Here is a 10,521-nt window from a genome sequence, read left to right on the forward strand (position 1 = left end):
CAATATTCGTGATTCTCTGATGGCGTGTGGAAATCAGTACCTGAAACGTTCCAGCGCCTCGCCGATGTTGACTTGGCTAAATTAGAATACCTACAATGGTGTGTAAACATCTGCACTGGTGAGACAAAGGGCGTGGTGTTTCCATAGCCCCACCCTATGTCCCGTGTTACCTTAGATTTGGAGAATTATTTGTTTATTGATTGTGTAAATGTGTGCCCATGTCTATATGCGTGTAATTAAGATCACGTGTGTTTGTTTGGGATCAGGTTTTGTATTTAAAATTTCACATTTCACAATGACGGTTGTGAATTTAAACACCATTTGTGGGTAAAATCAGCATTTCGTGTGTCTGAGGTTAACACATTCAGTAGTCCTTTGTAGAAAGTCGACAGTGCTTGTCCTGTGAAAGGTATGGTGCCCACCATGAGAATGTGTAATTCCCACCACAGAGTCAGGCCCATTAATGGGGATGAGAGTCCACTCCACTGTTAGCTGGAACAAGGCTTACACTTTCACGTTGAGTTTTTTAAAATGCATTTATATTAGGATAGTGACGAGTCCCAAAAACATACCAATCATACACACCACATACTCTGTTATTTTTAAAAACATAAATCCCTTTAGGTGTTTTTATTTGACTGCACAAAGCCATGGTGTGCAAGGTGTAGGCAATGTTGGTATTCTATTGTTGTAGAACGGAAGGCGCCACGTCACGAGATGTACATTACAACACGAACACACCTGTCCGATACAGTCTAATTATAACACTTCACCTGCCTCATGTGTACACTTGCTTTTCTGTTTCTCAAACAATTGTAATATGACTTTGCACAGTATTTAACGTTTGAATGTAAACAGAGGAGTAGCATGTATAGTCTAAACTCGGAAACGTGCCCTGGGACGTCTGTATGGTTACAAAAAGTATTTAACTGAGAAATGTTAAGGAGAAATACAGAAACAAAATTAAGGGTACAATGTAACGTAACTTTGTTTCCAGCAGAGGCAACGTTATTATTTTAAAAGCTTGTATAAATATAGTGCAACATAACAAAACTTTCACAAATGAAAACAGCAATTATTTAAATTTGCATTCACATAGTCATCCCAAGAATAATACAGGGCAATATGAAGACAATACTGTATATGTGAGTATATAAAACGTCTGAAAAATCATGGCTATGTTGTAAACATAAAAGTTAAGCGATGGTGTTTTATATTAATTGTTGATATTTTAAGCCTGCAAGTCCAAAATTATAACTGAGGCCACAATATATGGGCAGTCCTCAGCTTACGAACTTAATTCATATCCTGAAACCCGTTCGTAAGCGGAAAGTTCATAAGTCGGAATACAAAAATGCACTGCATTTAAATGCCCATACGTTTGTGTTATGAAATGGTTTACGGTTCAACAAAAAGGGAAGCATTGTTGAACTCATCATTAAGAATAAATATACATTTGCATTTTTACACTGTAAAAAACTATTGTCTAGTAAATAAAACATAAAACAAAGTAACATATACACAATTTTTATTTTCACTTACATTGAGGCCCGATGCTAGCTTGCTTGTTGGAAGGGGGCAATGAGTCACCACAATTGTACACACACGGGGCACGCGCGCATCCCTCCACTGATGTTCATCTTCAGTGGGGGCATAAATAACCACCACCACTCTTCGCCTCTGGTTGATGGGAAGGTAACCCTACAGTAGGCTGTGGCTTACAGCTTCACACACCTCACCACCACACTCTCATGCCCGCTTCATTCTTTTGTTTAGAAAAATCGCCACTCACTGTTGTTTAGTATTCTCATGCCCCGAGTAGAGGACTGTCCACCCTTCATGGTGACTGGAGCCAGAGCGAGTCCACCAGACCTCCTGAATACCATGGAGGTCTAGGCGGTACTGGTCCAGCTCCCAACAGAGGAGTGGCAGCCTTTCCTCTGCAGTGAGTGTTCGAACATTCCATATGTCCGCTCGAAATGGCTCTTTGCTGTTTCTGGAGGAACTCCGAGGGTCAGGATTCAGTATCCTAGCTCCGCCAAATGGTGTTTGGCAAGGAGACGTCATAGACGCCTGTCCCCCCGGTGCCTCCGGCACAAGGTTCGTTCTATATTTTGCACGTAGTTCAGTGGTAGTTGAATTCAAGGCGGAGGGGTTACAAGCCCCTCACACCCGTCCAGAGCCCATATTTGGCTGCTGTGGTGGCTACAAGCGCCATGAGGGGAATAGCCGATTGTTTTTATTGGTATTCCCTCCATGGTATTGCTCACATCCACCACAGTGTTGCCGTTCGGCACCACTAAGGAGGTAGGGGGGTTGTTTTTGCCACACACAAGCACTCACTTGCAGCATGAAACCGACTCATTATATCATGCGGAGGATCGCTCCTCTGGACAAAATAGTTCCACGGTTCAGTTTTCAAGTGCAAGTTCGCGTTCGAAGTCAATGTAATTTGTATTTATTTCATGGAAGCTGGTTCGTAAGTATGGGTGTTCGTAAGTCGGGTGTTCGTAAGTCGAGGACTGCACGCACATTTTATTATACTCTTGTATATGGCAATATGTTCAGGAGTTAAATGGCAGTGTTGAGGTCTGCTCGTCACGAGAGGGCTTCGGGATTTCGTTCGTGTAGTTTTTCTATTCCTCCAATGAAGGAGGGTCGACTAAATGGTCCACCACATGGTCCATAGTTTGGGTTGTATGGCGAGAGTAGCACTGTGGCTTGTCTCTAATTTTCCTTTATGAAGATGTGCGTATTGTCCTGTTGATGTTCTGATGTGGTTGATGGCTACACCAGTGTCTTCGAGAAATATGAAAGCCAGGAGGTGTGATGTTTGGGTGTGAATGTGACCGACATTTCACAATAAACGACATAAACAACATGTACCACCAAACCCTGTAGCCATAGCTGGCTGCATGAGTCACTCCACAACAGCAGGAGCATCAGTAGGAGTATAAAAACATGTTCAATGCACCTTTGAAGATCAGCACACTACATCAAAACACTTTGCAGCGGTCATCCAGAGCGAAACATTTGATTTTTAGGCCACTGAATAGCAATGGCAGCTAGGGGTGTACAACTCCTCTAGAGCAGTTGTGAGTGAAGATCTCATAGGTAGTGATTCAAGTTGCAGTTTATTGGCAATAGCATTCCAGACCCTGGGGGCATCAATAGCAAAGGCCCTTCCTTCAGTATTTTTACAGCAATAAGGAATGTGAAGCTGGTAAATGAGCGAAGACCTTAGGTCACATTTGTTCTTCGAAACAGAGAGGAGATCCAGCAGGTAGTCTGCAGATTTTTTTGTAAGTACATCGTGAATAAATACGATCTGATGCACAAGCCGTCGAACATTAAGAGATGTTAAGTTTGACCCAATGTAGAGATCACAGTGGTGAGTCCTATATGAGCAGTTCTATGCAAATCTTAAAGCCGAGTGATAAATTGAGTTAAGCTTCTTCAGTACAGTACTGGGGGCTGATTTATATACGATGTCACAGTAATCAAGTAGAGGCAGTATGGTAGCTTTTATAAATTCCAAACGGAACATTGGGGGGAAGCAGTGCTTGTGTCGATACAGAAAACTATATTTTTTGTCTTTTTACCAATATAATGAATGTGATCTTCAAAATTCAGTTTTGAATCCAGGGTGACCCCAAAATGGTGTGTAAACATCTGCACTGGTGAGACAAAGGGCGTGGTGTTTCCATAGCCCCACCTCATGTCCCGTGTTACCTTAGATTTGGAGAATTATTTGTTTATTGATTGTGTAAATGTGTGCCCATGTCTATATGCGTGTAATTAAGATCACGTGTGTTTGTTTGGGATCAGGTTTTGTATTTAAAATTTCACATTTCACAATGACGGTTGTGAATTTAAACACCATTTGTGGGTAAAATCAGCATTTCGTGTGTCTGAGGTTAACACATTCAGAAAGCCAGGAGGTGTGATGTTTGGGTGTGAATGAGGTGTTTATTCTGGATGCCCGCGTTGTTCCACTGTGTTCGCTAACATTCCTCTGGATCTGGGTGAGATTCCTCGATAATAACAGCGTAATCTCAACTACATAACTCCAATGGACACTTCATGACAATGTGAACACTTTATACGCGCTCTTGTAAATTGAACCAGCATGAAATACGATACGTAAACAGTTTCAGTCTGTTCATTGACAATGAACAAATATATAGTTGTGAGTCACAGCACCTGGCCTGGTTTTGTGTTATGGAACCAGACTCTATAGCCTGAAGTCAAGTTTGGTCGGACTCCCGTGGTATATATTTCGTAAAGACGGGGACCAGGTGATGGGGCGACAAGAACACGATCAGCATCCGCGTATACAGAGATGCTCCGGCATAGCAAAACTCGATAGGGTATTTATGTACCAATTTAACAATCTAAAGGGTCAACAAATATGAAATGTTGTAGACCTACACACACAGTTTAATATCTAAAAAAAAATGATCTTAACTGAAGCTATAGTCTAGTGTTCAGTACAACATATATTAGTGGTTTTACTTATTTGGCACGAGGCGCGCGCCGGTGGCTCCAGGCCATGGGCACTGGCTCCTCCAAGCTGCGCGGCGGCAGCAAGCAGGCGGTGCGCGACCGCATGTGGGATGCGCACATGGGTGGCGTTTGCTGCGCCAGCGTGAGCCACGACGGCGAGCTGTTGCTCACGGGCGGCGAGGACGCGCGCGCTGCACTGTGGAGCACGCGCACCTTCGCTGCGCTCGCCGTGCTCGAGGGCCACGAGTCGTACGTGACAGACTGCGCGTTCGCGCCCGACAGCTCCCACGCCTTCACATGCAGCGCCGATTTCGCCGTGCGCGTGTGGCAGATCGATGGCGGTGGCGGAGCGCTGAGCGTCAGATGCGCGCACGTCCTGCACGGCCACACGGCCCGCGTGAACCGTTTGCTGGTGCACAGGGGCCACTCGGTCTACAGCACGTCTGCCGACCGCACGGTGCGCCGCTGGAACGCGGCGGACGGAAGCTGTCTCGCCGTCTGCGAGGGTCACACGGACAACGTGCTGCCCCTGGCGCTCTACCTGGCGGAGGGCGACCCGGACAACGCCGACGAGGTGCCCGGGCAGGTGGTGCTGGCGGCTGGCGGCATGGACGGCACGGTGCGGCTGTGGGACGATACCGGCACGGCGCTGCACTGCCTCGAGGGACACACGGGTCCTGTTCTGTGCCTCGCTGTGCTGCAAACGCGAGCCGCCCTCTTCTCGGGCAGTGCGGATGGCACGCTGCGCCGCTGGGACGTGCTCAAGGGGGAGGCCGTGTCAGTGTTCGTTGAAAACCTGGGCAGCGTCATTTGCATGCAGGTGCGCAGATCATTACAAGTGTGTGTTTATAAATGTATAATTGGAAGGGCACCTGAGAAGCGTTATCCTTTTGAGCTGAATCGAGAAATATATGTGAATTGTGGAGATGCAAATCTCTGCTGTGGGACCTAAGTTATGCTCCACTGGTCCTGTTCGTCCCATGGCTTCATCTCGCACGTGGACGTCCTGCAGGTGGCAGGGCGTTACCTGTACGCAGGTGGCAAGGATGGCATCGCGCGGCGCTGGGAAACGCGATCGCAGATCTGCGCACGCAGCTATCAGCCGCATACGCGCGCCGTGAGTGCGCTCGAGGTTCATCGCAATGTCCGTAAGTGTCGCTCGTTACACTTCCACAATCTACGGGGCACTGGGGCTGCAACGCAACTTCGAAGTGGAACTTGTGAATGTGCTAAGAATGGAATTGAATACAGGCGTTTGGTGTGTGGGTGTGCAGTGTTCACAGGGAGTGGAGATGGGAGCGCCTGCTCCTACAACGCTCAAACAGGGGAGGTAATGAGGACCTTCAAGGGGCATAACTACATTATCAACTGCATGAAGGTGAATTCCAGTGCTGTATTGTGAGTAGGTACATTTAATTTATATACGTACTGTACTGTTTACATAGTTATTATCGTGTATTTATGTAAAGATGTATTAGGTAAGTTAACCCCTAAAGTCAGAATTAAATCAACAGATTTTTTTGGGTACGTATTAAATATTTTTTTAAAGTGGTGTACTGCACTTGTTCTGTGAACAACAAAAATACAAGGGATACGATACTAGGCATATTCATTAATGGGCAATATTTAGTAAATAGCTCACCTGGCCTTAGTGTACAAACCAAGGAAGGGGAGCTCAATCGGGTTGGTAGGTGTGGGAGTTGAGTAGGCAGACCTGTCAACCCATGCGGTTTACCCGTATTCTTGTAAAGGGAAATTGAGTTTTCAGGTCGATACGGCATACAGCCGTTTCAATCCGGGCAAATTTGATTTTATATTTGTTTCTATTTCTCTATTATGATGGGGCTTTGTAGGATGAATGTTGAGATTTATAAGGGCACGGGGTGATCAATAAGGTCTGAATTTGGTCTGTCATAAGGTAAGGCACTGATAAGCATAGATTTTGACTTAAAGCTTTCGTGACTACATGAATTCATATTCTTTGGGTCTTTCGGTAAAGCCACGTAGATAGGAAAAAAATATGGTGATATAATAACAATATGGTGATATTGCTATTATTTATTTATTTTCTTCTATGTGGCTTTATCGAAAGACCCAAAGAACACTGATAAGCGGTTGACAGGCTACCCTGCGTGAGCTGTTAGTGTTACTGATGGAGCACGCCGAGGGTTGCCCTAACACGCAGCGTCCTCTCCAAAGAAAACAACATAGGTAAAACACACAAGCCTTTCAATGCACACACTTGTATGTGTACTCAAAAGTATAGAATGCATTATTTTGACCCCGGAATTAATCAAATTCGATGTGCTTAATAAAAGTGGGTGGCTTGCATAAAGAGAATGTAAAATTTCGAAAGGAAGCCAGCCACTTTTATTGAGCGCGCCACATTTGATTGATTCCGGGATCAAAGTAATTTACCGTACTTCTATATTTGAGTGCAAATAAAAGTGTGTGCATTGAAAAGCTTGTGTTTTTTTTTATTATTATTACCTAATAGGTTTTGTGTACTTGCTGCTTCTAGCGCTAAGGAAGAGAGGGAGGCACAGCGGCCGCTCCGGCGTTCCGACGACGACCGGAGATGTGATCAGAGGCTATCCAGCAATAGCTGCTACCATTCGTAATTTCAAAAAGTGTGTGGGGGGAGGGGGGGGGTGTAAAATGTACGATTAATTATTAATGATTAAAATGTATTTCAAAACACGAATAAGATCACGATCGGCGGGACCTGGACCGTTTTTTTAATCAAATCTTGAATTGTCACGCCAGGTGAGTCTGTGCAGAAAATTCCAGCTCGTTAGACTTCGTAGATCCGAAAATATTAAGCGTCAAAGATTGAAAAGGATATAAACAGACAGCACGGAAAGTTAAATTAAAGTGTGTAATAATAATTAAAGGGCCGTGCATGACCTTGTAGGGAAGCTGTTGTGCCGACCCACACGTTCGTTTTTACGCGAGGATTTTTCAGTCCCCCCCCCAAGAGTCACAATTGTAAGTGGTGACTCACCCAACTAATATGAAGTGTTGCTTCGCATGTGAAGTTGATTGGCTAAGGTAAACATTGGTGGCCCATCTATTTTGTAACAAATGAACATGCAGAACTCACGGTGACACTTATAATCCATGATTCAAAATCCATGTAACTTGTTGCATACGATACAGGTACAGTGTGAGATGTTTATGGGGGTATTTTGTGAAGTGTATGAGGGGAATGCCTAGTTCCAGCGAAGCTCATTGAACTGGATGTTTGTTGACTAAGCGTCACGGTTGATATGACATGCGTAACAATGTCTCTAGACGTGTAGGGAAGGACCTGTATGTGATGCTCAATGAGTACCCACAACATTTTAAAACTTAGGATATAGAACTACCGGTGTTTTTCCAATCGTGGAATTTTCATTTCACAAGGAAAACTTTTAAACTTCACACACACACATTGACATATTTTGCTTTTGTCTTCTAAACACAATTTTATTAGAGGGTACTTACCCGTGAAGAGAATCTGTAAAGTGGAACTCAACATAAATATGAGCAAATTAACGTTCATAATCGAATGTACATTTAATGTTGTGAAATAAGATCCACAATAAGACAAATTGAGGTAATCGCTGCCAAGCTTTACACAGCCACTAAAATGGAGTAATCTGTCTACTGTGTGGTGTGTGGATGTGCCTGGTTCTGTGTGATTCAGGTAGCAGGGGATACACTCTTCACAGGATCGCAAGATGGAAGCATGCGGGCATGGAGTCTGCAACGGGTTTTTGCAGATGCACAGGACAAGCAAGCTGAACAAAATAACGACGTGGCAGATCAGTCGGAGAATAATCCAGATGAAGGAAAGGTTGTGGATGAGGTGAACGAGTTAAAGGAAGATGGAGAGAATGCAGAAAACGTGTCAGACGACGTGGCAGATAAGTCGGTGCGTATATCGGAAGAAAATGGTGCACATGAGGTGAATGAGTCAAAGGAAGACAACACCAATAATTAATCAGACAGACGAAAGCAAGGAAGGATGAGGCTAATTCAGGAGCAGACCTCAAGACGAGGTGCAGGCAGTCATATGGTGAAGCTCATACTCTTATATAAGCGCACAACTTTATCTATCTGTGATGAACGCTGCACTTTCCGTCGTTTTCATGCAGGGGGCGCTGCAAACCTACGCACCCCCTGTATGAACGACGGAGGCGCAGGGACAGACGTTCGATTACGTTGGGATCGATCTGCAGACGGCGGTCTTCTCGCACGGCCAGCAGCTCTATGTCGCCTTATCTCGATCCCGCAATCCCAAATAGGTGAAACTCGGCATTGAACCGAACCCCCGGCAAGGCCATCTACTTAACGAGAGAAAATTCACACGAAATGTCCTTTTCATTGAAGTCTTCCAGATGTAAAATGATATAAGCTTTTAATGAAGAAATACAATTATCTAATTCAAAACGTAATACAATTCAAAGATGTTTCATTTTAAAACTTCAAAAAAGAGCATCGGGTGCTTGCGTGAATGCGTCGTTCGTGTGAAATTTTTTCGTGACTTTCCTGGCCGAAGGCCGTAAATGGTTGTAAGGGGGCGCCTTAGGCGCCCCCGAACAACCCCTAGTTGAAAATTACTTGCAAACGTCGATTTTGCGTGCGTATATAGCACCAGTACCGTCCAACTAGATGAAAAAAAATGGCAAACAAATTTCAAGGAATACTTGAATTTGTCTGATTTTCCTGTCCATCTTATTTGATATAGATTTATATAATGCCTCATGCCAAGGCGCGTTACAGCAATTATACATAAGATGGTAGTGGTTGAGATAGAGTGGGATTATTAAAAGTGGTGGTGTAGTTATGGTGAACAACATGACAGGTTGGATTGGTTAAGGAGGGGTTATGATAGGGTTAGGGGTTGTGGTAGTGATAGGGGTAGTGGTGGGGGTAGTGATAGGGGTAGCACCTAGCTGTAGTTGGGCGGCGGGGGCAGGGAGTAGCAGGATGTGCTATGGAGAAGAGATGTGCACAGGTGCTTTGGGGCACAAGTCACACAATGCACCCACGATATTGAGGGTGTGAACAAGTGACAATGAAGGACACAAAGCAGGACCTGGAGAGAATTATACACGTCAAGCTCACCATGCGAAAATGCTAACCCATTACAATCCTGAGATTTGACTGCCTGGTGGATTAAGCTACCTAGAGATTATCCTCGGGTCCAATTAAACCAGCCAGCTGCGCTGAGCCAATGTTTGCCTTCATAATCATGAATTATTATTACAGTGCACATTAGGGGGATAATTTAGGTTAGCTTGGGCTGCAATACCGTACTGTTATAATTCATACTAGTGTAGTATGGTTCCAGGGAGACTTGACACGTAGTTGGAGGCACACGCTTATTTATTAACACCAGCACGTAACTCAGAAGCTTACAGTAACTGAAGGGGTATCGGCCCCTTCACCCGTCTAGCTACGGAACACAACAGCCTAGCTCACAGCTAGCTTACACCTAGGTTACGGCACCCCGAATACCCAGACCCCGCTCTTAGAAGAGCGTCGGTTCTGGGCTCTGGGGGCCACGCCGCTGGCTTGCCTGGTCGGTCCTTAAAAGGACAGCGATCCGAGGGAGTTCCAGGGCCGGTCTAGCTGGTCTTCTTTCTTCACTGGTTACAGCTTAACACTAGACCCAGAGCCCTTCGGCTCACCGCCTTATATAGCCATCTCCCCCAGAGGGGAGGGGCTGTGGGGGATCCCAGCGTACGGCGAGGACGTCGCTGCGAGCACCTGCTCCGCGTACCGACGTAGCCACGCCCATTGTGTTTGTTTGCCACCCGCGGCAAGTCTAAATCAGGCCGTCTACAACGGTTACAACGGCTCTACACTAGTATAATCAATACTGTTACCATGAATACATCAGGTAGAGCTCAATATATTCGAATTATCCTTTAAGTCTTGTACACACATTGTGGCATTATCTAATCACGGCTATGACATTATGGGGGCCCCGCATCCCACACCTCATCTCCACGATGACGTCTCAGG

General features: G+C 45.2%; 1 protein-coding gene across 1 annotated transcript; it reads left to right on the forward strand.

The window, feature by feature from the left end:
• Window positions 1-4,489: 4,489 nt before the first annotated feature.
• Window positions 4,490-9,155, forward strand: LOC144736372 (uncharacterized). The gene is made up of 4 exons (XM_078619022.1): window positions 4,490-5,326; window positions 5,519-5,654; window positions 5,781-5,884; window positions 8,195-9,155. The coding sequence occupies exons 1-4, from the start codon at window positions 4,553-4,555 to the stop codon at window positions 8,489-8,491; spliced, it is 1,311 nt and encodes a 436-aa protein (XP_078475148.1). The 5' UTR covers window positions 4,490-4,552; the 3' UTR covers window positions 8,492-9,155.
• The last annotated feature ends 1,366 nt before the right edge of the window (window positions 9,156-10,521 follow it).

Source organism: Lampetra planeri, chromosome 1, assembly GCF_965212315.1.
Source record: "Lampetra planeri chromosome 1, kcLamPlan1.2.h2, whole genome shotgun sequence".
In the NCBI taxonomy this organism is placed as follows: domain Eukaryota; kingdom Metazoa; phylum Chordata; class Hyperoartia; order Petromyzontiformes; family Petromyzontidae; genus Lampetra; species Lampetra planeri.